Raw genomic sequence first — 27,008 nt, forward strand, 5'->3', positions numbered from 1 at the left:
GTTAAGTTTGAGCTTGGAATCAAAAGGGTCCAATGATTAAATCCTCCAAATCTGGAGGTTAAATGTAACATGAATCGTGTTTGATTGACAGTCGGAACTGAGTAGAATGTGATGGCTCCTCAGCTACTGGGCACAAGGTACTGCCAAGTTGAGAATGAATAAGATAGGATTAGTCACTTTCATCAGATTTGTCCCTGGAGAGGGAGTAGGAGTGAGAACCTTTGCCAAATCTTTCTCCTGGAGATTAATGGTTTCTGCAGAAAGCATATGGCATAGGATTCAAAATGATCTGTTGAAGAAACGGGCTTAATTGAGATCCTCACTCCATGCAATCTTAGATCCTTAGAGCTTTAGGATCATGGAAACTCACAAAAAGTTAAGATTTTCTGACCAACTGGAGAATGTTGTCTGATCTTCGTACCCGGAGGATTGGATATTGGATTAATTTTTGTTTACCATTTCCCCTGGCCCGGAGCTGTAACCAGTTGTCTTCTGTTATATATAAAATGGCTAAACACTGGCAATCCCCTTTCAACTCACGCCAAATTTCAACATTTTTGAATTTGGAGTTCTGCCTTCAGTTTGAATCCTGCCCTGCCAGATTGGCTGCTTATCCCTCGCATATATTTGGTTTCATCTATACCTAATTATGTTGAATGTTAACTCTTTGTGACCATTCTGTGAAAGACTTCCATGATCACTGTATGCTCAGGGACACTGTCTGCGGAGTACAGTTATGTTCAGCTTCTTAAACACTTTTCATCTCTGGTCTCATATATACTCTTTCTTTTTTATAAAATAAATTTAGAGTACCCAATTTTTTTTTTTCCAATTAAGGGGCAATTTAGTGTGGCCAGTCCACCTAGCCTGCACATCTTTGGGTTGTGGGGGCGAAGCTCACGCAGACAGCGACCCAGAGCTGGGATCGAACCTGGGACCTCGACGCCGTGAGGCAGCAGGGCTAACCCTCTGCGTCACCGTGCTGCCCTTATATACTCTTTCAAATGAGTTAAACCGAGGCCCATTCCCTTCTCGTGGTGGTTTTCCTTCGGGCAGGAACTTGGATAGCATTTGTGTGAATAGTTCCATTCCAGATCAGAATCGTAAGCCTTGTTCAAGAGTCAGTCGTCATAGACCATTGATTTTTACTGATGAATGTAACCCTTTCTATTTTTCACTTGAAGAAAGTGAATGTGGCAGTGAGTGAGAGATAGGCAGTTGGGAATATTCATTGAGTGATTATTCCAATAGAAGAAAGCAGCAATGTCACTTGTGGTTTATTGTGGGGTATATGGTGGTAGTATTTACAAATCAGCAGGCAGTAGGAGTTTCTGTGGCATCATGCAGTTTTACACACATATTGTAGTCTAGACCTCTGGATAATGATGATAGAGGCTCCAACTTTTTTTCCATCACTTGGCTTTATAAAATGTCTTATTCATTTATGGGATGAGGGCATCGCTGGTTAGGCCAGCATTTATTGCCCATCCCTAGTTGCCCTTCAGAAGGTGGTGGTGAGTTGCCTTCTTGAACCGCTGCAGTCCCTGAGGTGTAGGTACACCCACAGTGCTGTTGGGGAGAGAGTTCCAGGATTTTGACCCAGCGACAGTGAAGGAACGGCGAGTCCAAGTCAGGGTGGTGAGTGACTTAGAGGGGAACCTCCAGGTGGTGGGGTTCCCAGGTATCTGCTGCTCTTGGCCTTCTAGGTGGTAGTGGTTGTGTGTTTGGTGAGTTCCTGCCGTGCCATCTTATAAATGGTACACACGGCTGCTGGAGGGAGTAAATGTTTGTGAAAGGAATGCTAGTCATGCAGGCTCACAAGGAAGTTCTTATGTTCTCGCCATCTGCCGTTGGAGTGTGTGGAATGGTAATGCAGGTTGGTAATCATCCTGTTTGGCCACAGTCTGAACACCTTCCTCGGCCACCAAGTCCTGGGGTGGGGCTGGAACCCGGAGCTTCAGGCTCAGAGGCCGAGACGCTATTCACTGCACCACAGGACCTCCCAATGGAGAATAGGTATTTTCTCTTATTCAGAATCAGCTCTCATCAGGGTAGATCTTGACTTTTGTGTTCGTGTAAAGCGCATGATATGAAGTCAGCAACTCATTTTACATCTCTTTTCATTTTTATTTTCAATAATTTTAAACTAGGAGGTGGAAGGCACGGTGGCACAGTGGTTAGCACTGCTACCTCATGGCGCCAAGGACCCGGGTTCGATCCCGGCTCTGGGTCACTGTCTATGTGGAGTTTGCACATTCTCCCAGTGTCTGCCTGGCTCTCACCTGCATAAACCCACAGATGTGCAGGGTGGGTGGATTGGCCACGCTAAATTGCCCCTTAAAGAATAAGTACATTTTAAAATAAGCTGCTGACTCGCGCTGTCAATATCTGATAGATTTTTTTCCCTATTAGAGCCCACAAAATACATTTTGTATCTTCTGTGTAGAAAATTGCAATGATATGATTAATATCAGAATTAATTATATCTCTATTAATTACGGATAACTTGACTCCATTTCCTGGGTAATAATTTTAATTAATTTATGCTGAAGAATAATGAGACATGTTATTGTGAATATGTTTATTTTTCTCTCCTGTAGGTGATAAATTTAATTAGGATACATTTCACTGACTACTGGACACTGAACTCTTTCTTCACACCAGTAAACACAGTGAGCATTGGCAGACTGATTGACAATCGAGGCCAATCTGTCCACACCCTTATGCTTACTAACCCGCACATTACACCAGATGTCATGTGAATTGTTTCAAAGGAGGGAATCGAGACTAATATATGGGCTCAGGAACTTAGTATGAAAGGAGACTTGCAGAGTGAGTCACTCCTGCTAAAATATTCACAAGACTAGCAACAGGGACTTGGGAGCCTCGCAGTCATTTATAACCTTGCCAACAAAAAAGACAGAAATGATAAACAATGGCAAATATTAAGCTTTATACCATAAAGGATAAAGCACAATGTTTAGTTTCTTCCAAGCACATCTCGCCATTGATGAATGGCTCCAGTAACACTCTTGGATGATATCTCAACCTTTTGTTTTTTTTACTGTCTTTTAATCTATTGTAAATGCGCAGCATCATTAAAATTAAATAGGATAACTTATGGCTTCAGGACATCTCAAAGCTGCTTTCCTGAAGATAGCTGCATACCTCACAGTTCACAATGTTGGAATCTGTCTCTGTGTTTGATGCAAGAGCACATTTTGCTGCAGAATTGCCAGAACCTTCACATTCAATTGACCCACAATTCCCCCAAGCAGCAAGTGGAATGAAAGACCAGATATCCAACACTTTGGCGGTTTCAGTTGAGGGATGATAGTTACTCAGGAGAATTCCCAGCTCTCCTTTGAGTATTGAATAGCTACGGGAACGTTTTGTGTCCACTTGAACCACCAGAACAGACAGCTTAAAGTCTCAGGTGAAAGCTGTCACCCCCCCAACTTTGCAAAGTCTGGCCAGTATTTATTCAGCAGCCAACATTTATTCCTGAATCAACCATCAAAAGAAATGGATTATGGCAGCACGGTGGCACAGTGGGTTAGCACTGCAGTCTCACGGGGCCGAGGTCCCAGGTTCGATCCCGGCCCTGGGTCACTGTCCGTGTGGAGTTTGCACATTCTCCCCGTGTTTGGGTGGGTTTCGCCCCCTCAACCCAAAGATGTGCAGGGTAGGTGGATTGGCCACGTTAAATTGCCCCTTAATTGGAAAAAAATGATTTGGGTACTCTAAATTTTTTTTTTTAAATGGATGATCTCATTATTGGTTATTGTTTGCTTTCTCTTCACAAATTGGTTATCAAGTTTCTGACACTGCAACAGTGACTGCATCAAAAGGTACTTCATTGGTTTACATTCATTTAGTGGCAGCACGGTAGCATTGTGGATAGCACAATCGCTTCACAGCTCCAGGGTCCCAGGTTCGATTCCGGCTTGGGTCGCTGTCTGTGCGGAGTCTGCACGTTCTCCCCATGTCTGCGTGGGTTTCCTCCGGGTGCTCCGGTTTCCTCCCACAGTCCAAAGATGTGCAGGTTAGGTGGATTGGCCATGCTAAATTGCCCTTAGTGACCAAAATTGCCCTTAGTGTTGGGTGGGGTTACTGGGTTATGGGGATAGGGTGGAGGTGTTAACCTTGGGTAGGGTGCTCTTTCCAGGAGCCGGTGCAGACTCGATGGGCTGAATGGCCTTCTTCTGCATTGTAAATTCTATGTAATCTATGTAATTGGTGGTGATGAGCTTTGGGATGTTCTGAGGATGTGAAGCCTTTTTCCCATTTTCCAATTTACTGGAATACCGGCCTCAGTCAAATAGTCATGTCCTGAAGCATATTTAATATATACAGGGACCAGAGACGCTAGTGTTCCTGTACACAACATTGCATAACCTTTAGATATGGCTTTGGCATGTCTTTCAGTTGTTCTTTTTAAAAATTAATTCACGGGACGTGAACACCACGACCCGAGACCACCATTTATTGCCCCTTGCGATGGTGGTGGTGAGCTGCCTTCTTGAACCGCTGCCGTCCCTGAGTTGTAGGTATACCCACAGTGCTGTTAGGGAGGGAGTTCCAGGGTTTTGACCCAGCGACAGTGAAGGAACAGCCGATATATTTCCAAGTCAGAGTGGTGAGTGGCTTGGAGGGGAACCTCCAGGTGGAGGTGTTCCCAGGTATCTGCTGCCCTTGTCTTTCTTCTTGGTGGTAGAGGTCGCGGGATTGGAAAACACTGTTGGAGGTTCTGCCTGAACTTTAGTGTCTTGCCGCGAAAGGACATCACCGTGAAAAGAATGCATATCTTTCAAGCTGCCAAAATCGGCCACCTGGCAGTTCTGCAGCAAACTGTACGCATGCACCAAATGCAAACAGAATGTTTACCCTTTCAGGACATTGTAAACTGTGAGCTTTGCTGTCACCACAAAGAGAAGCAGCAGACTATTTTACTAACTGATAAGTAAATATAATACCCAGGAGAGACTCAGGCAGACCTTGGCAGAAAAAGCTCCTGTGGGGTTTAACCAGCTGCAGTGTGGGCATGACCTTTTCAAAGCAGGGATGCCTGTTGTTTATTTCTGCTATAGTCGTAACTGATGTGAACAGCAAATACTTGTTTAAGGAGCAGAAAAGTGATGATACCCTTGCTTCTTCAATGTGTGTCAGTTGCTACATTTACGAATGTGGTGTCTTTATTGAACTCCTTGAATCACGACTGCCCCAAATTCTCTCACGGCAGAGGTCACGTAGAACATAGAACAGTACAGCACAGAACAGGCCCTTCGGCCCTCGATGTTGTGCCGAGCCATGATCACCCTACTCAAACCCACGTAGCCACCCTATACCCGTAACCCAACAACCCTCCCCCCCCTTAACCTACTTTTTTTTTTAGGACACTACGGGCAATTTATCATGGCCAATCCACCTAACCCGCACATCTTTGGACTGTGGGAGGAAACCGGAGCACCCGGAGGAAACCCACGCACACACGGGGAGAACGTGCAGACTCCACACAGACAGTGACCCAGCCGGGAATCGAACCTGGGACCCAGGAGCTGTGAAGCATTTATGCTAACCACCATGCTACCGTGCTGCCCTGCATACATGAGTATGGCAAGCCAGGTAGGACGTGTAGCAATGATTGAATTTTAAAACCCAACCATCCCCTTTTCCTTCATGAACATCAGACAGCTTTGTATGCAGCATCCTATGTAAAAGTGAATTACCAAGTTATTCACGACACCATAACTGTTCTCGTGCATCAACAAACTGTTTGTTATTCTCATTAGTCTCTGCAACTGCATTGTATGGACAGTTACTCAATTGAACAGGTCTCTTTAATGGTACACCAGCCTGTTGAAATTGGTTGTTCTTCTGGATGATATTCCTTATCCAGCGAGTGTTGTTCCCGTGGCACTTGCTGTTTCCACGGTAACTGTGCGCTTTCAGGCATTCTACTATCCTGTCGATGCTGACGTCAGCTGATCTACCTTCCAGTAGTCAGAATAGTAGCTTACAGTGACAAGATCATCAGTCCCTGATTTACCCTTGGCCTGTTTGGGATGGCATGCATCATCAACGGCTCTCTAACTTGTTTAGCTCGGTACATGCACCGCACTTGACTCTGTGTTTTTTAATTTCATTGCTCATGCTTGACCAGTCGAGCGCTACACTTGCCTTTCTCAGACTTGATTCAGTTCCTTGATCGCTTGTATGGTTGCACTTCAGCACCTCTCCTGTCATCTCCCCAGGGATGGTGACTCTATTTCCTTTGAACAAGATGACAGCTTGGGCTGTCAGTTCATCTCAGTAATGAATCAGCATCTCAACATGCTCCTGTGACCCACTGGTGTGTCCTTGATGATCTCACGTCATCTTTTCATCACCACGGGGGGCAGCACGGTGGTGCAGTGGGTTAGCCCTGCTGCTTCACGGCGCCGAGGTCCCGGGTTCGATCCCGGCTCTGGGTCACTGTCCATGTGGAGTTTGCACACAACCCAAAGATGTGCAGGCTAGGTGGATTGGCCACGCTAAATTGCCCCTTAATTGGAAAAAAATGAATTGGGTACTCTAAATTTATAAAAAAAGAAAAAAAAAATATTTTCATCACTGCTTCCAGCACTTGGAGATTTACATCTTGTTGGGTATTAGGTTTAATTTGAACAAAGTGCTTGGTCTGTTAGATTCAATCAATGGAATATTATGGCCCGTGGCGATGGGGGCTGGGGTGGAAGATACATTGGTCCATTCAAAAATCCATTGACTTTGGGGGAGCAGGAGAATCCTGTTGATGGGAGGGGCGGTAAAATTCTGCCCAATGTCTCTGCTGGGCTGATGACATCCAGAGCCTGTTGAGCTATTGCCTCGTGCTGAATCCGGAAGGTTTCACATTCTGTTGTAACCTCCTCAACTTTCCTCATGGGGAGTGCTGCTCGTGACAGTATGTCAGCAATGCACATCAGCTTGTGTCACGTCCAGATAACATCTCTGCAAACAAAGGTATTAGCACACACTTTGGAGCACATAATAGCGGGTTGAGAAAAATGCTTTGAAGTGGTCGGACTCCACTGTTACTGCCTCTGCTAAGCAGGTGTTGATGAAAATGCTGACAACCAAAACAGGTTAGCACTGTTGCTTTACTGAGCCAGGGTTCGATTCCAGCCTCGGGTCATTGTCTCTGCGGAGTCTGCACGTTCTCCCCGTGTCTGCGTGGGTTTCCTCCGGGTGCTCCGGTTTCCTCCCACAAGTCCTGAAAGACGTGCTTGTTAGGGGAATTGGACATTCTGAATGCTCCCTCTCTGTACCCGAACAGGCGCCGGTATGTGGCGACGAGGGGCTTTTCACAGTAACTTCCTTGCACTAATAATGATTATTATTAAAATCACTCTTCATGATCTGAACGTTGTGCAGTTTGTATTAAAGCTCTGGGTGCAAATGCTGGTTGCTCCTAGACTTGCCTTGCTAGCACCACACTGCAAGGTAACTTCATCATTGATGTCATACTTCAGTACTGGTGTTGTCACAAGTTGTTTGATATTAGTGAATGCTGCTTCTTGTTCTGTGTCCCAATACCACTGCACATCCGTGGCAGTGAGCTTGTATAATGGTTCACACTCCAAGGACAAATTAGGCAAAACGTTTGCTGAATAATTCAACAAATTGTTGTAGTGCATTCGCATCTATTAGGCGCTGTGTTGCTGCTGCAGTTCTCACCCTGTCAGGATACAGGTGAAGAACGTTTGCTGTCAGTACATGACCTATTTACTTGACATCGGCCATCTTCAATTACAATTTTTTCTTGTTCAACCTCAGGTCCATCCAATGAGCATATTAAATTCTGATCATGGTCAGCTATGACTTCTTCCATTGTGTCTTCGTATCCACAGACTAGTCAGTCATTCACCGTGTGTTCCATTCTGGGAACATCATTGACTATCTCAAACTGTCTGCATTGTGACTTTCTGAAGCTTTGGAAATGCCAAACGACACGTACAATCATCTGTATTTACCGAACAGCATCCAGAACGTAGTTAAAAAACTGCTCCTTTCATCCACCTTCACTTGCCAGTAACCATCCTTCTCATCTAGGGTAGAGAAGACCTTTGCCGTGGCAAGTTGTGGCAAAATTCCATCAATGGCTGGCACGGGGCAATGGGATCTCACCCGATACTCCGAGCTTTCCAGGTTGTTTCACTGCTGCCATGCTGCTAATCCCGCCTGGAGGACTTGTCAATTTCTTGATTACTCCCAATGCTTTTAGGCTGGACATAGGGCAGCTGCAACTCTTCTCGTCAGATGCTGAATTGGTCTTTCACTCATCTACTTCTAGATGATTCTCTCCTGTGGATGAGGGGTGGCACAGTGGTTAGCACTGTTGCCTCTCAGCGTCGGGGACCCGTGTTCAATTCCAAACTTGGGTGACTGTGTGAAGCTTGTACGCTCTCCCCGTGTCTGTGTGAGCATCCTCCCACAGTCCAAAGATGTGTAGGTTAGGTGGATTGGCCATGTTAGATTTCCCCTTTGTGTCCAATGATCTGCAGGTCAGGTCGGCTTGCAGGGATAGGGTGGGTCTGGTTAGGGTTCTCTTTCAGAGTGTCGGTGCAGACTCAATGGGCCGAATGGCTGCTTCCTGCACTGTAGGAATTCTATGATCCCAACCCTGTGTTCGTTTTAAAATTAAAATTAAGGCAATTTTAGCGTGGCTAGTCCACTTAACCTGCACATCTTTGGGTTGTGGGGGTAAAACCCACACAGACACGGGGAGAATGTGCAAACACCTCACAGCTAGTGACCTGGGACCGGGATTGAACCCAGGTTCTGGGCGCCGTGAAGCAGCAGTGCTAACCGCCACGCCACCATGCCGCCCTGATTCCAACCCTGTGAACACATCTTTGTACTCCTCTGAGATCTGTTCTGCCATCAATCGTTTTGTGTGCTGTGACCCGTTGTGAATCTCTGTCGGCAGGTTCAGTGTTACTGGTCCAAGCTTTAGACTCGCTCCAACTGAGATGATTGACTGTTGCATACCGTCTATGATCTGGTTATTCATGAAGATCCCACCTTCTCAACCTTGCCCCTCTCCTGAGGTGTGGTGACCCTCCAGTTAAATCACCGCCAGTCAGCTCTCCCCCTTAAAGGGGAAAGCAGCCTATGGTCATCTGGGACTGTGGTGACTTTACTTTATGATCTGGAACTCCAGACCTTCCTTCCTTGCCACAGCATTAGGCTCTCAGATTAATGTGTCCCCTCAGTTTGAGTCTTGTGCCATCACACAGCCTCAATCTTACTTTTGAGGGCTGCATTTTTGGATTGCCACGTTGAGCCACTTCTCACGGGTCTGTGAAGATCAATATGTTCCCCGATGCACCAGTGTTAATCTGACACCTTTTGTTCATCTGATGCTCGTCTACTGTGGTCACCATTTTAACAGTCACAAACCACTTATCTCTGATAGACGGCTGAACCAACCTGTTGTAAAGTGTCCCGTACTTCATCAGACTTTTCTGCTGATAGCTCTCCAGTGGCTATCTATATGGGCTTCTTTTGCTTCTTTCCAACCAAACACTTGTGTGCAAAATGATTCAGCTTCTTGCGGTTAAAACACTACCTCCCCCTTGCTGGACAATCCTTCTTTTCCTGTGTAAGACATTTGTCTGTGATTGTTCTGCTCTTTCAGGCTGGAATGTTTCTTAGCAGAATGTATCTTCTGCTTTGTTCTGCAATACTTATGCTCCACCTGGCATCTTACAAGCTTGGTGTTCTGCACACGTTTATTGCTTTCCTGAGAGTAGGTTTCTCCACTCTCAGTTGATCTGGCCTTACTGTCAGATAGCCAAGACAATTCTACCTTTAATGAGATCACCTTTTAGTTGGCTGAATGGACATCATGCTGTAAAGTGTGTTACTGTAGTCACATACTGATCAATCAACACTTTTTCACCTTGAGCTCTAATGTTGAACACATATCGTGCATAAGTTATACTCACTTTGGGTTCAAAGTTTTCAAAATCTCTTTTTTATGTTGTTTGAAGAGATTTAAGGGGGAATACAATTTGTAGCAGTTTCTCCCCAGCAATGTTAAACGTGTTCCTATTCATATCGGCTCTGGCTTGTTAATTAAATCTGTTGCAACCTCGTAGCTTTACCATTGCAAGTGGAAAAGCTGCCAGTCTGCTGCACATTGCCTTTCGTTTCAATAGGAGCCGGAAATGGAAAACCTCGAGCCATTATTGTCTCGGCGACTCAACTGGGAAGTTTACAGTAAAAAGACAAAGAAGATTTTCATGCCATCTGTCTGGATTTGATTTGATTTGTTTTATTGGCACACGTACCGAAGTACAGTGAAAAGTATTTTTCTGTGGCCAAGGGAACATACACAGTACGTACATAGTAGACAAAAAAAAGAATAATCAAAAGAGTACATTGACAAATGGCACATCGACAAACAGTGATTGGTTACAGTGCGGACCAAGGGGCCAAACAAAGAGAAAACATAGAAGAACATTCTTAGTGATTATATATGAAGTGGAAAAGAGTTTTAGTAAGTCAGAACAGGGATAAGAAATAAAAGAAGAGTCTGGATGAGAGAGTTTGCAGAGAGTCGCCATGCTTCGGCGCTATCTTGGATTGAATGATCTGGAATGGGCTGGAACTGAACATGAATCCCAGAGACAAAAGGACAGCCAATCACCCCATTCTTCTGTCCTGCTTAAAAAGTTGGGTATATAAACGATATAAAGTATTTCCAATGGAAGGGTGGATTGGAATTGGATGATCCAATGGATAGTATATATGCCTTTCCTTCTGGGATCTGAGTTTAGTTCCAATTCAGAAGTAGCTCAAATATCATGACTATAACACAGTGTAAGTTAGACATGAAGCAATTTTACTATAAAGTAAAACATAAATCTTTGAAGCAGATCGACATAGTTTAGCATGAATTGGAAATGGTGTATCAATAGCATTTATTATCTTGACCTTTAAAGAGTCTATGTGCCACTGACCAAGCCCAATTTTTCTTGGAGTTTTCTTTCTTTACATCTTTTGACAGAAACGTATTCTCGTTTCACGGCATACATTATAAAACCAAATCCTGTTTGACTAAACTCATGGAAAACAAATTATCCGTTAGTCATCCTTTCCAACTTGTAATGAAAGGCCAAAGTTGTTTCAGTCAACGTCCCAAAAAGCCGGCCAGCAGATCCCTCAGTTCACCGTCCACAACTAAAAATACATGGGAAAGAATAAACTTTCCACAAATAAAGATCTCAAGAGCTCGCATTACACCAAACATACTGGGTTTGCCAGCCTCTTTAATTGCACGGGATAGATAAGGATTTTATGTTTGTGGAATTCCATGAGAAACACTGGGATTGTCTCTCTGTGGTTGCGGTGCATCAATGTCTTTTGGGAACAGATGGGTACCACATGTGTCAATGTCACTAATTGACAATCTGATTCAGGACAGAAACTGGGTGCCTGCCTCTGACTGTGATTAAAACAAAATGAGTCCCTCAATCTGATTGTGTCAGGTGAGTGTGTCAGATGAGCATGAAGGTGTGTGTTAACATGTGAGACTATTTCTGTACTGAAGTGGGACTGAGACAGAGTACATGCATCAATGATTGTGACAGCCTATGAGTGCATTCCTCAGTGAAGGTGAGAGTGATATGTATCATTGACAGAGTCCAGGATGGGTTAGTTGGGGGTAGGCAAGACAACAAAGATGGTCTCATTTACAAACCAGACCCCAAACCATCTCCAACCTGCCCACAAAACGTTTAAACCCGCAACAGGAAGTAGACGACAAATCGCTCTCAAAGGTGGGTTGGTCACTAACACCTTTCAAGGAAGCTGCAGGTTTCCATTTTAAATTAATCTTTATTTGTAGCAATTGGAAGCCTTGGGAATGTGGGAAGTAAAAGGAGATGAGAAGGGCTGAATTGGTGAGGTAAGCAGATTTTGCTGCATTACTTATGATCCAGGAGGAACACTTGCCAATTTCCACACCCATTCTACAAGTTGATTAATGATTTTTAAAGATGCAGTTATGATGAACATTGGCTCAGATACCTGCCCATTCTGGTTTCAGGCACCTTGCCAAAATCTCCAGTCACTGAGCGTACCCAGTGCTGTACAATAAATGGAGCAAGGAGGCAGCAGACTATGTTGAGAACAGCTGGTTGCCAAGTGGTTAAGGAGTTCTCCACCCTCCAGAATAATGGTACTTTCTTCACAGCTTCCTGCCTCTCCTTCATTGTAACCATCTGTGTCGGCAAGCTTTTTCTGATCAGGGACTCCAGTCCCTGTACTACTATAAAATACGCACAAGTGTGGCATCATGCTCCCTTTCCGTGCATCTGTTACTAATTAGTCCAGCTTTCCAGTAGTGACTGTCTAACCGGCAGGAGGAAAGATTCCTTGTGTGCTCTATTGGACAAAACTGGAATCTGTCACAAAGATTCCAGTTTACTGCTTCTTTAAATATATCACACAAAAGCTATCCCAATCCCGTGAGAGAGGCTCCAAACATGTTTATTGTAAGGTTCCTGCAGAGCTGAATATGCTTTAAATAAATGTTTTGAACATTGTTAAAAATTATTTTCTGTGCATTGTTAGATGTAATAATAGTGTGAAAACAAACCTGCCATTCAACTTGAACACACAAATACTAACTTGAGGGAAGAAGGAGAAAACACATTCAGCTAGATAAATAACAACTTTATTTCCTTCATTCATGGGATGTGGGTGTCACTGGTTCGGCCGGCATTTATTGCCCATCCCTATTGCCCTTCTTCACTGGGGGTGGTGAGCTGCCTTCTTGAGCCGCTGCAGTCCCTGTGGTGTAGGTACACCCACTGTGCTGTTAGAGAGGATGTGCCAGAATTTTGACCCAGTGAGAGTGAAGAACCGGCGATACGTTTCCAAGTCAGGGTGATGTGTGGCTTGGAGTGAAACCTCCAGTTGGTGGGGTTCCCAGGTATATGCTGACCGTGCCCTTTTAGCAGTGGTCGTGAGTTTGGAAGGTGCTGCCTATGAAGCGCTGGTGACTTCCTGGAGTGCATCTTGGAGATGGTGCACACTGTTGCCAATGTGTCAGTGGTGGAGGGACTGGAAGTTTGTGGAAGGGGGAACAATCAAGCGGGATGCTTTATCCTGGATGGTGTTGAGCTTCTTCAGTGTTGTTGGAGCTGCACTCATCCAGGCAAGTGGAGAGTATTCCATTACACTCCTGACCTATGCTTTGTAGATGGTGAACAGGCTTTGAGGAGTCAGGGGGTGAGTTACTCACCGTAGGATTCCTATCCTCTGACTTGCTTTTGCAGGCACAGTGTTTGTATGGCTGGTCCAGCTCAGTTTGTGGTCAATGCCAACCCTCCGCCCCCAGGTTGTGGGGATTCAGTGATGGTAATGCCATTGAATGTCAAGGAACGTATAATAACTTTGGCTCACCAGCTACGTATAAAACAACTGACTGATATTTAAGACATACTATCTTACAGCTTGGTGGCTGCCAATCAGCGTTGAGAATCGATCTGAGGGAAAAGCCTATGCTTGCTGGGGCGAATCCCCACCCTCATCCCTGATTGATTTTCCTGGGTCATGTGATCCTGGTCATGTGATCCTATCGGCCGATTCCCCCCCCCCCCCCCCCCCTTGAGGGGGCTAGACACCACAGGACAATGGTTAGATTATTTTTTGATGGAAATGGTCATTGTCTGATACCTTGTGTGACACGATCAGCAAGAAACAGTAACAATTGTTTCTGGCTAGGAGAAGCCCCGCAAAACGTTACAGCTTTCTCCCGATAATAGCTACCCAACCACATCATGTGCAGGTTATTACTTCCTACACCCAAGGGTTTTCTCAATCCCCCTGCATATTTCACCAAATAGCTTCAGTCTCCACGTACCCAAAATAATCCATTTTAAAAAAATTTGCTGGTAGTGCATTTCACACTGAAAATGTGAAGTCAGGGCCTGGGGCACAGTGTCAGTCTGTATAGGAAGCCTCTTTGTTACTCGCATAACAGAGATTTTGCAAAATCAATCATTTCAAACAGGATGTTTAAGATGCAAGTTCACTTTGTTTTTCTGATGTCCTGTAAACCTCATCTGGGTCAGCAACTTTTTATCCAAACAGATGGATTTAAGGAGTAATTTTGATCAGCCTGGGAATAGAAGAAGGATACATTTGGTTATTCTGAAATATGAAGTCGGAGGAGTGTTCCCTTGGGGTGAATGAGAAACTAGCTTCCCACATTCAGAATTATGGGGGCAGCTATTAAGGGAAAGTAACAGTGGTTGGGGACTTTTTTTTTTCAAAAATATACTTTATTCATAAGATATTGAAAGAACATTGCAAACGTTTCAAAATGGCGTCACACAAAGTGCAATAATATTCAGGGTCTCTACACACACCATTGGCTGAATTCTCCGCCACTGGCAGCCCAGAGGTTTCCAAATGACGTGGGGCTGCCCCACAATGGGAAACCCCATTGACCAGCTGGCGTAACGGAGAATCCCGGCGGCACCTCGCGCGTTGGGATGGAGAAACCTGTCCCTACTGCTCTCTGAGGTTCTTCAATGCAGTCAAAGCAACGTTACTGGGGGACAGCACGATGGCGCAGTGGTTAGCACTGCTGCCTCATGGTGCCGAGGTCCCAGGTTTGATCCCGGCCCTGGGTCACTGTCCATGTGGTTTGGGTTTCACCCCCCACTACCCAAAGATGTGCAGGGCAGATGGATTGGCCAAGTAAAACTGCCCCTTAATTGGAAAAAATGAATTGGGTACTCTAAATCTATTTAAAAAAAGAAACATTACAGATATTTCAAAGTGGTCATTACAGCTGGTATTTAAGTTGTCTACATAGATAAAGTTGCACTCTGAGGTGTTCAATATAATTGTGACACGTGTAATATTCACTGTGTACATTCAATGTGTGTCACACAGCCCGAGGGGGTTATATACAATTCCCAGCTCCACAGTTCACTCTGGCTGAAAGGTCTCAGTCAGCGACCTTCCCCCTTTGTGCCTCTGTAGCAGCTGCCCCAAGCTTTAGTGCCTCCCTCAGCACGGAGTCCCGGGCTTTAGAATGTGTCAGTCTGCAACACACGGGGCAGGAAAACTCTGCGCTGGAAGACCAAGTTTCGATCAAACCAAAGAGGGCCTTTCACCAAATTGCCGATCCTCCGGCAGCAGCTGATGTTTTGTCTCGGTGTGCGTCCCTGGGAAGAGCCCAGAGAGCACAGAGCCGTGACCTCGACAAAAAACACCTCTGGTGGGATTCTCTGACCCCCCCCCCCCGCTGGGTCGGAGAATCGCCGGGGGGGGCGGCATGAATCCCGCTCCGCCGCTCCGATGCCGAATTCTCCGGCGGTGGTTTTCGGGTGGGGGCAGGAATCAGGCCGCTCCGGTCGGTCGAGGACCATTGGCAGCAGCCCCGCCGGCAATTCTCCAGGCCCCGATGGGCCGAGCGGCCGCCCGTTTTTGGCTAGTCCCGCCAGCGTGAAATGGACACGGTCCATCCCGGCGGGACAGGCTTGGAGGGCGGCTAGTGGAGTCCTTGGTGGGGCGGGGGGGAGGGGGGGGGGGAGGGGATCCTGGGGGGGGGGGAGAGGGGGGGAGGGGATCCTGGGGGGGGGGCCCCACGGTGGCCTGGACCGCAATTGGGGCCCACTGATCTGCGGGCAGGCCTGTGCCGTGGGGGCATTCTTTCCCTCCTCACCGGCCTCTGTAAGGCTCCACCATGGCCGGTGTGGAGAAGAAACCCCCTGCGAATCAGCAAGAAACACACCGGCGGCCCTTCGGCGACGGTTGACGCTGCGCCAACCCCATCGGTGCCGGCCTAGCCCCGGACGTGCGGAGGATTCTATAACTTCTGGGCGGCCCGACGCCGGAGTGGTTCACGCCGCTCTTGGCGTCGGGCCGTCCCGCCAATAACGGGAGAATCCCGGCCTTCGTGTTTCTCCAGACCTCCTTTGCAAAGGTACAGTGATTGGGGGCCATGTTGGAAATGCCCTCAAACCTGACGCCTGTTCTGTAAGGAAATGACTGGTTTAGGTAAACCAACGTGATTACATTTAAAGTGAACCTTCCATTACTCAGAAGCATTTATTAACAAATCTTGCAATGGCAAATAAATTACTCATTTTTTTGTTCTCCATCTGTCTAAATTTATAACATTATATATAAATTTACCAAATGCGTTTCCTGAAACATTTTTTGAAGGGAATCTCAATCTGACTGAGTGCAGCTATTCAGTAAGTAATTGTCAGCAGGAAACATTCAAAATCAAGAGCAGATTTGCACCGTGGATCTGCCAATTTTCAAAGTGACTCAGGGGATGAGCATATTCCATGAAATATCGTTGTCGGGTGGACTGTAAGATGGAATTGGATTAACAATATTGTTTTATACGTATTGATAAATAGGATCGGAGATAAGCTTTGCTGTTATTTATCCTTGAATGCTAGCTCCTCGGTGAAGTTCCAATTGTATTATTACTTTTCTCCCTATCTGCCCCACCTCTGCACAAAGTGGTCACTCTTTCTGCGATACAGTTCCACAGATAGCAGAAACCCTTTGCTGCTTTAGAGCAAGCGACCATTCTTCTGTACAGTTCACCAGCATACTGTGGGATGCATGTACTTATGAAGTCACCGAGGATGGGAGGTTGTTTTTTTCTGTGTGTTTAATATAAAATATTCCAGTGAGCACATATTCAAACTTTAGCTTCTGTGCCACATAGCAAATAATGACTAAGCGCTGGTGGAATGTGCACATTGACAGCCGAGGGGTTGTCTTGTTTCAGAGTTGAGGTTGGCTGATATTTTTTGTGCTTCTTCAATACGGTTTGTTCAATCCCACTCCAGCTGCATTTTTTCCAGCAGCTCTAATAGTCTCGGGGTTGTCACCAAACTTACTGATTGCCACATAAGCAGTGCTTGCATCAAACCCTTATTACCATTATGCAGCTGAATATGCTAACTTAAAAAGGAATTGACTGTCATGAGATGCTTATACATGGCAACGGCTGTTGTACTCCAAAACTAATAAAATGTTTGATGTTTAAAATGCCACGTAAACAATCCTTCTCCAATGGTGTTTCTTTATTACCGAATGGATGTGTGAATATTTGCATGCATTCTATTAGTATTACTCTGAGTGGTTTTGATGGTTGGAGTACTCCACGATCGACTGGAGCTCATGGACAGATTTCAAAGCATCACAAATTCTCTTCCAGCTTTTGTGGTCTGGTGTTCAATATCTCAATGCTGAACGATATAGACCAAGACTGTACTGTGCATAGAGACCAGGAAGATCCCAAATTCAGTCTCCACTCTCTGTTGAACAAATAGATTCAGCAGAGGGACCTCAGTGATGGCCATGTGCCGACCGGTCGCACACAGAGTGGCTCCTGCATGAAGGTTTCGGATTTGGACCTTGCTGCCCAAACTTTGGTTGGCAATTGTGTGAAATAAGTGGTGGGAATTGAATTCTCCTCCGAGGTGGAATGTTGAAGGGTTACTGTACCTGGCAGAAGTCGAATAAGGAGATGGCGCTGGAGGTGGAGGGTTTGGGTGGGGTTGTTATATGTGGCCCCCCCCCCATTGGCTAGCGTAAGGTCAAATCCGATTAGTTTGGGAGATTTCCGGAGAGACGGGTATGAAACGGGGGTGCCCTGTATATCCACTTCTGTCTGTGCTGGCTTTCAAACTCTTGGCTACTGCATTCCGGGTATCAGGAGCGTGGTCAGGTATTGTAAGGGGAGGCAGGGAGCTTAGAGTCTCTCTGTAGGCAGATGACTTGCTGTTGTGTGGATAGAATAATGGGCATATTGGAAAAGTTTGGAGCTTTTTCAGGTTACAAAAGTGAAGTGTTTCCGGTGAACGCCCTAGGGAGAGGGGCAGATATAAATGCCCTACACATCCTGGCCCCAGCCTATTGGGTCCCCCCTCTGGCTGTACACACCAGGCTTTTGTTATTCCAGTCTGTTATTCCTGTCTGTTGTCCTCTGTGTCACGATGTGGTCAGTTTTGGAAGTAGGATGGCTGGCCTCTGGAATTCTGTCCCCATGGCCTCGTTACTGTTCTTCCCACCTGAAACTGCCTCCTAAATATCTCCCCCTTAAATTCTGTAACTTCTGGTCAGCACCTGTTGCTCTTGTCAAGCAATGTGAGTTCTTTCAAATACGGAGAATGTTTAATTACGAGGCGTTAAATATCAAGGTTTTAGAACAATGTCACAACTAAACCACAAATGAGTCCCATAAGCAAAACAATTGTAAAATAATATGTTCCCACAAGAATTCAAAAAACGAAGGCCAATAATCAATTAAGCAATTGCAGAACATGTTAAAGTTCTAGTTTGAAATAATACACCGAATATAAAAAACAGACTTTCCAGCCCTGTAACGGGGACAGATGTATGTTGTAGAAATATTGCTATTGGCAACAGGAGACGGAGAGTTTGAGTGGGTGGGTTAATTTAAAAAGATTTGTGAGAGGTGTGGGGGAAATTTAATGTGTTAGTAATAAGGTTTTAACTTCTGGGTTCAAATCTGATTCAGACCGGGTGGGTTGAAATCTTTGAGGAAGCTTTGTGAATTGAGTTTGTGGAGTCGCTGTACACGCCTGCATGGATCAATACTCAAGCTGCGCCTTATTCAGCTTTTAACACTGAATTGGCCGTCTCTCTCCCTGAGAGGCCACAGCAGGCTGCTCCCCTCCCACAGCACTAACAATGTACAGGTCAGCTCTGAGTAACGCAGCATGTCCTAAAACCCTTCAGGTATACTTCTTTCCATCAACCACGGAGTTAGAATCCTGAATGAAAGAATACAAAGGACAAAGACATTATATCGGCCTGGATTTTGTGCTCAGAACTCTTCCAAGGACTTGGTGTTTATGAAGCAAGGAAAATGAACCAGGGTTAATTCCCGATTACTATCACGGTAGCACAGTGGTTAGCATTGTTGCTTCACAGCGCCAGGATCCCGGGTTCAATTCCCGGCTTGGGTCACTGTCTGTGCGGAGTCTGCACGTTCTCCCCGTGTCTGCGTGGGTTTCCTCCGGGTGCTCCGGTTTCCTCCCACAAGTCCCGAAAGACGTGCTTGTTAGGGGAATTGGACATTCTGAATGCTCCTTCTGTGTACCCGAACAGGCGCCGGAGTGTGGCGACTAGGGGATTTTCACAGTAACTTCATTGCAGTGTTAATGTAAGCCTACTTGTGACAATAATTAAGATTATTGTTATTACTATCCAATGACTGCTGCTGGAAAGTATGCATATTTGGGCAATGTGTAGGCGAGGATTGGGATAATCTTTGTGGTAAAATAGGTGACCAAATCTAAATACCAACGTCGATAATGATTAGCGATTTGATGAAGGCATGTTAAAAGGTGCCCAACATCATGGTACATCAGCCAGGTCAAAAAGGGAAGCACATTAGGGGAATTGGAGCCAGACTAACATTAGTACCAAGTGAAACGGCAATGTAATGAAAAGTGATAATGTTACCGATGCCATTTATTGATGCTCCTCTCCTTGTTGAATACAGTGTAAGGGCAGAAATAAATTGAAAGCTGCAGATTCGGTTCCAGCAGCTGAAATGTCAAATGCTCGCCCCGAGATCTAAATGTGCATCTGGAAAAAAAAGCCCTGCAGTATGTGAAAAGGACACTATTTGTGGTTATTGTTTGATGTACATTTGCTTTTGAAAGCATGCACGCTCTGTGAAGCCTCCCAGTAGATCAGTGCTACAGCTGCAAGCAGAGATCCTTTGAGTGAATCATAATCTCTTGCTACAAAGCACAGAATGGCTGGGCTAGTCAGGACTATCCTCAAGTAAGGCTTTGTGACGATGTTGGATCACTTTTTAATGGCACTACTGCCCAACAACCTATTTCAGTCCTTTAGACGTTCTGTCAGAGAAACAAATAATCTGGGGGGGGGAAACGGGTTACTCAGGAAATGGTGAGTCATTCTATTGGGCCCATCATAAAACAGCACTTGTACTCGCTCACTGTTTCTGCTCTGCACAAACTGATGAATAGCAGACTGCAGCCAAATCACTGAGATTTTTTCCGTTAAAAAGAATGGAGCCTTTTTAGCAACTTAGATTATAGATATAGTGGAAAAAGAGTGCATACACTCTCTTTCTTCCTCTCCTCCGCCACCCACAATGTATCTTACTCGCACACTTTCACCTCTTTACCCAGCCACTGAAAATCTCACTTTTATATTCTTCCTCAAACTTGCTCATAGCGTCATGATGTGTTTTTCTCCACCTCTGGCTCTGCTGTTAATTTTCTCTCTTCCACGAAGGAGAGGAAGAGAGAGAACTTGCAATCCTCTAGCGCCTTTTGCATCTTCAGGACATTCCAAAGCACTTTGCCGCCAAGGAAGTGAAGCCACTGTTTGTGATGCACAAAGTGTGTTCTTCCACAGTGTTACTGAAATGCTACTATATGGAAATTTCCTACACGGAGATCAACCTTCAGGGTCATAGTGGGGGTGCTACAATTGAACTCGGCATTAATGGACCAAGGAGTGGAAATAATCTTTATAATCTTTATTATTGTCACAAGTAGGCTTACAATAACACTGCAATAAAGTCACTGTGAAAGGCCCCTAGTCGCCACATTCCGGCGCCTGTTCGGGTACACAGAGGGAGAATTCAGAATGTCCAATTCACCTAACAGCACGTCTTTCGGGACTTGTGGGAGGAAACCGGAGCACCCGGAGGAAACCCACGCAGACACGGGGAGAACGTGCAGACTCCACACAGACAGTGACCCAAGCCGGGAATCGAACCTGGGACCCTGGAGCTGTGAAGCAACAGTGCTAACCACTGCGCTACCGTGCTGCCCATAATTCAGCCACGTGTGATATCCAACAGTCTTTGCTGACAGAGCTGTAAGGCTAGCAAGCAGGAACAGAACTGGGTCCTGCTGTGATACTTCCAGTGGTTGAATAGTTCTCAAGGTTTAAGCTTGAAGAATGGCTACTTGGCTGAATTATACCCTAGCAAGGAGTCAACATGTTGAGACGTAGAAAGAGGGGGATTAGCAAGAAGAAAATGTATATCTATCTTGTGCTACTTTCTTTGTATTCACCTGGATGATATTTTATTGTTTGTTGCAGTGTCATTCTTCGGAGATAGTTACATGGAGGTGAGGGAATTTGGGGCGTTTTCCACCAGCCGGCTCTCCATGAAGTTCCTGACCAGAAGACAAAATGGGCTTCTTTTCCTAGCTTCAGGTCACAGTGACTACTTGCTGATGGAGTTGTACGCTGGAGCATTACAGGTACAGTAATATGTGGGCTAAACTGTATTTAAACCAATTGTGACATTCAGCCATAATAACCTTGCTCACAGTTATTTAGATGGATAAACTTTAGCCATAATAACCACACTCGGAGTTCATTTAGGGAAGAGTTTTCACTCTGAGTGAAATATGCCTCAAAATAATTATCATAATTGGATGAACAGAGAAGATTATCATAGATTATCTTGAATTTACAGTGCAAGGGCAGCACGGTGGCCTAGTGGTTAGCACAACCGCCTCACGGCGCTGAGGTCCCAGGTTCGATCCCGGCTCTGGGTCACTGTCCGTGTGGAGTTTGCACATTCTCCCCGTGTCTGCGTGGGTTTCGCCCCCACAACCCAAAAATGTGCAGAGTAGGTGGATTGGACACGCTAAATTGCCCCTTAATTGGAAAAAATAATTGGGTAATCTAAATTTATTTTTAAAAAAAGAATTTACAGTGCAGAAAGAGGCCATTCGGCCCATCGAGTCTGCACCGGCTCTTAGAAAGAGCACCCTACCCAAGGTTAACACCTCCACCCTATCCCCATAACCCAGTAACCCCACCCAACACTGGTTAGTATTTTCAACGCACAGTCATATCTTGCTTTCCTGCCATATAAATGAACCATTTGAGTGCCTCTTGTAATCCAATCTGCTGTGCTAACCTTTTTTTCTGGGTTTAGTTCACGTCCATTCCAGAATGGCCCGTGCATTTACGTGGGAATCCACTCTTCAGACCGATTTAGAGCAGGAAAATACCTGAGTCTTCAGCCACCAATAAATTTCCTGACTTGGCTCTTTCCGGATTAAAGTTTAACCTGCTTTCTTGCAAAAGTGCATGGAGCTAGTTGAACACCAAGACCTCCCTAAGGCCTTCACCCACACCTTGGCGGACAAGCAGAACCCCCACTTACACACACGGACAAAGCTTGCACCTAAGTTACAGAGCACGGAGAGCCACGAGGAAATTCTGGGTACAGAGTTTTTAAGGATTGTCTGTGTGACAGAAGAGACCCAAAAATATAATTTGTCTTGTTAAGTCTGTTTATTCCACAGCCATGCATAACATTATGGATCCTATCCAAATCAATTTAATCTCCTGAAAAGGATTTTTTCCACCCCAAAAATAAGTTGACCAAAGTGCAGGACTATCTGTCTAACTTGGTGGCCTGTCCATCTGAGCTTCCTGAACCCATTTACTTAATTGGTCCAGATTCCTTTTGCCGTTAAACTTTCCATTTTCTGTATACACAAGTCAAGCTGGTATGCAATAAATGTCCCATCAGATGATGGATTTGTATGTATAATGCAATAGTGTTTATTTCACAAGAATATTTGTGTTTATTGAGCCATATTTCTCATTGCTGTGAGGTCCACACACTCCTTAATGTAAAGCTCCAATATTGTTCTCCCTCAGTCAGTCACACTGATCCACAATGGGGTTAATTATAGAGCCCTCTCCACAATGCTACCGTTATTTAAGCATTGCGCACACCTATGGTGCAGTAAGCTCCTCATACTCTGTAAAATAGCACATTCCGAAGGCCGGGACTACAGGCTAAGTCAGTCCAATCCATATCCTTCCACTAGGCAGACATTTGCATCTTTAAACTCCACAGAACGTGAGACTTAAAAAGCTTGGGACATCTGCTGCAGAGGCGCGATGGGAAAGGTCATTGTGCACTGTGCACTGGAGGGCTGGAGATGTATAGACTCCCCTGGGCTGTGTGACTCACATTGAACGTATACATGAAGTATCACAATAGCGCTGGAGCACCGCTGTGCAACATGATGATCTTCACAGAAAATGTAACTATCATTGCACTTTCTGTAATGACCATTTCGGAATGTTTTTGTTCTTTTAGATATTTTATAAACAAAGTATATTTTTGCAAAAAATGAGTGTGGGCAGCCTACTGGGGAAGTGGCTCCCAAAAGTGGCAAGGAATCAAACTCTGGGATATGGTATTAAGTAGCAATCTATAAGTGGTCTTTTTGCAAAGCAGAGAGATTATCAAGAACAAAGAAGCATCAAAATACCTTCAAAGTCAGGAGGAAGGAGTGTGGGGGTGGGGGTTGGTTCTTTGTTTTGGAGGGGGAGGGCTGCTGACATAGGCATGGTTGGTGTAGCGCAGTTGGGAAGGGAAAGATGGCAGTAGATGGCGGGGGGGCGGGGCGGGGGGGGTCAGACGCAGCTGAGGAAGGGATGGATGGGGCAGGTGCTCCAATTGGGGCTGGATATGGGCTGGTTTAGCTCAGTGGGCTAGACAGCTGGTTTGTGGTGCAGAACAAGGCCAGCAGCGCGGGTTCAATTCCCGTACCGGCTGAGAATTCCGAATTCTTCCTCTGTGTACCCGAACAGACGCCGGAGTGTGGAGACTAGGGGCTTTTCACAGTAACTTCATTATTATTAAAGGTTCTTATTATACGAAGATGAGTGGTGGTGTTGGTCAATAACAGGATGTTATTTGAGGTGGGAAGCATTGTGGTCGATCCGGGGGTTAGGTATATGGGGGTTAGTGGGAAGCTGGAGGGGATGCCGGGGGTCCCGGTTAATGGTATTGCCCCGATTTGGGATGATGTGGATTAAATGAGCCGGGTGTTGGAGAGGATTCTGGATTTAGATGGGCACCGGTTGATTATGGTGGGGGTGGAGTTAATGCGGTCCTGGACCCGAGCCTGGCCCGGTCGAGTCCCAAGTCGTTGAGAAGGTTGGCAGTGGCTAGGGAGCTGAGGGAGTTCATGGAGCGCCTGGTGGGGACGAACCCGTGGAGATTTGGGAGGGCGAAGAAGTTTTCATACTTCACCGACGTGCACCGGATGTGTTCCTGGATAGATTTTTTCGTAAATGTTTGTGAGCGGATGAGGGTGTGTGTGTGAGGGGGTGTGTGTGAGGGGCTGTGTGTGTGAGGGTGTGTGCGTGAGGGGGTGGGTGTGAGGGTGTGTGTGATGGGCTGTGTGTGTGAGGGGGTGTGCGTGATGGGCTGTGTGTGTGAGGGGGTGTGTGTGAGGGTGTGTGTGTGATGGGCTGTGTGTGTGAGGGGGTGTGTGTGAGGGTGTGTGTGTGAGGGGGTGTGTGTGAGGGGTGTGTGTGAGGGGGTGGGTGTGATGGGCTGTGTGTGTGAGGGGGTGTGTGTGAGGGGGTGGGTGAGGGGTTGTGTGAGGAGGTGAGGGGGGTGTGAGTTGTGAGGGTGTGTGTGAGGGTGTGTGTGTGAGGGTGTGTGTGTGTGAGGGTGTGTGTGTGTGAGGGGGTGGGTGTGAGGGGGTGTGTGTGAGGGTGTGTGCGTGAGGGTGCGTGTGTGATGGGCTGTGTGTGTGAGGGGGTGTGTGTGAGGGTGTGTGTGTGAGGGGGTGGGTGAGGGGTTGTGTGAGGAGGTGACAGGGGTGTGGGTTGTGAGGGTGTGTGTGAGGGAACGTGTGAAGGGATGTAAGCGGGTGAGGGTGTGTGTGAGGGAGTGTGTGAGGGGCTGTAAGTGGGTGAGGATGTGTGTGAGTGGGTGGCTGTGTGTGAGGGGGTGAGGGGATGTGTGAGTGGGTGAGGGTGTGTGAGAGAGGGTGAGTGGGGGTGAGGCGGTGTGAGTGTGAGTGAGTGGCGTTGTGAGCGGGGGTGGGAGTGTGTGAGCGGGTGAGGGGGCGTGTGAGCGGGTGGGGGTGGGAGCGGGTGAGGGGGTGAGTGGGGGTGTGTGAGCGGGTGAGGGGGTGTGTGAGGGGGTGTGTGAGTGGGTGATGGGGTGTGTGAGCGGGTGAGGGGGGTGGGAGTGGGTGCGTGGGGGGGTGAATGGGGTGTGTGAGCGGGTGAGGGGGTTGGGAGTGGGTGGGGGTGGGAGCGGGTGAGGGGGTGAGTGGGGGTGTGTGAGCGGGTGAGGGGGTGTGTGAGGGTGTGTGTGAGCGGGTGATGGGGTGTGTGAGGGTGTGTGTGAGCGGGTGATGGGGTGTGTGAGGGTGTGTGTGAGCGGGTGATGGGGTGTGTGAGCGGGTGAGGGGGGGTGGGAGTGGGTGCGTGGGGGGGGTGAGTGGGGTGTGTGAGCGGGTGAGGGGGTGTGTGAGGGTGTGTGTGAGCGGGTGATGGGGTGGGTGAGCGGGTGAGGGGGGTGGGAGTGGGTGCGTGGGGGGGTGAGTGGGTGATGGGGTGTGTGAGCGGGTGAGGGGGGGTGTGAGCGGGTGAGGGGATGTGTGAGGGTGTGTGTGAGCGGGTGATGGGGTGTGTGAGTGGGTGAGGGGGGGTGAGTGGGGTGTGTGAGCGGGGGTGGGAGTGTGTGAGCGGGTGAGGGGGGTGGGAGTGGGTGGGGGTGGGAGCAGGTGAGGGGGTGAGTGGGGGTGTTTGAGCGGGTGATGGGGTGTGTGAGCGGGTGAGGGGGGGTGTGAGGGTGTGTGTGAGCGGGTGATGGGGTGTGTGAGTGGGTGAGGGGGGGTGTGAGCGGGTGGGGGTGGGAGCGGGTGAAGGGGTGAGTGGGGGTGTGTGAGCGGGTGAGGGGGTGTTTGAGGGTGTGTGTGAGCGGGTGATGGGGTGTGTGAGGGTGTGTGTGAGCGGGTGATGGGGTGTGTGAGGGTGTGTGTGAGCGGGTGATGGGGTGTGTGAGCGGGTGAGGGAGGGTGGGAGTGGGTGCGTGGGGGGGTGAGTGGGGTGTGTGAGTGGGTGAGGGGGGGTGGAGTGGGTGGGTGTGTGAGCGGGTGAGGGGGTGAGTGGGGGTGTGTGAGCGGGTGAGGGGGTGTGTGAGGGTGTGTGTGAGCGGGTGATGGGGTGTGTGAGCGGGTGAGGGGGGTGGGAGTGGGTGCATGAGGGGGTGAGTGGGGTGTGTGAGTGGGTGAGGGGGGGTGTGAGGGGGTGAGAGGGTATGTGAGCTGATGAGAAGGGGCATTCGGGGCTATGTGGCGGTGAATGATACGTGGGGGTCACAGCTGCCATGTTGTGGGAGGCACTCGAGCCGGTAGTTAGGGGCGGGTTTATTTTGATTCGGGCGCACAGGGAGAGGGTGGAGTGGGAGGAGAGGGTAAGGTTGGTCGATGAAATCTTCAGGGTGGATCGGAGGAGCTCGAGGTGCCAGAAGAGGGGCTGCTAAAGGAGAGTCATGGCTCCAGATGGAGTTTGGGTTAGTGGGAGGCGGGGGAGGTGGTGGGTCAGTGGAGGAGGGCCAGAGGGGCAGTGTATGGATACAGGGTGAAGGCGAGTACAGTTTTGGCCCATCTGTTGAGGAAGGAAGCAGCGTTTAGGGAGATTGGTAGAGTGAGGGATGAAGGGGGTAAGGTGGTGATGGACCCGGAGGGGGTAAATGGGGTATTTGAGGCCTTCTATAGGAGGCTTTATGAGGGGGGAAAGAGGGGATGAGGCATTTCCAGGATTGGTTGGAGTTTCCCGAGGTGGAGAAGGGGTGGGTTCTGGGCCTGGAGACCCGATTGGGTTGCGGGAGGTAATGGATGGCATGGGGGCGATGCAGGCGGGGACAACCCTGGGCCCGAACGGGTTCCCAGTGGAGTTTTCTGAGAGGTTTGGGATGGAGCTGGGCCACTGCTCCTCATCAGCTCACATACCCGCTCCCACCACCCCTCACACCCCCTCACACACCCCCTCACACACCCCCTCACACACCCCCTCACACACCCCCTCACACACCCCCTCACACACCCCCTCACACACCTCCTCACACACCCCCTCACACCCCCCTCACCCGCTCCCACCACCCCTCACCCGCT

General features: G+C 47.5%; 1 protein-coding gene across 1 annotated transcript in view; it reads left to right on the plus strand.

Moving 5' to 3' along the window:
- LOC119956875 (chondroitin sulfate proteoglycan 4-like) overlaps nucleotides 1–27,008 on the plus strand; it is a 94,497-nt gene that overhangs the window by 17,237 nt on the left and 50,252 nt on the right. Inside the window, exon 2 of the mRNA XM_038784414.1 lies at nucleotides 21,151–21,314. Within this exon, the coding sequence (XP_038640342.1) occupies nucleotides 21,151–21,314 (164 nt within the window). The remainder of the gene's footprint in view (nucleotides 1–21,150; nucleotides 21,315–27,008) is intronic.

The sequence above is a fragment of the Scyliorhinus canicula genome, chromosome 24 (assembly GCF_902713615.1).
Source record: "Scyliorhinus canicula chromosome 24, sScyCan1.1, whole genome shotgun sequence".
In the NCBI taxonomy this organism is placed as follows: Eukaryota; Metazoa; Chordata; class Chondrichthyes; order Carcharhiniformes; family Scyliorhinidae; genus Scyliorhinus; species Scyliorhinus canicula.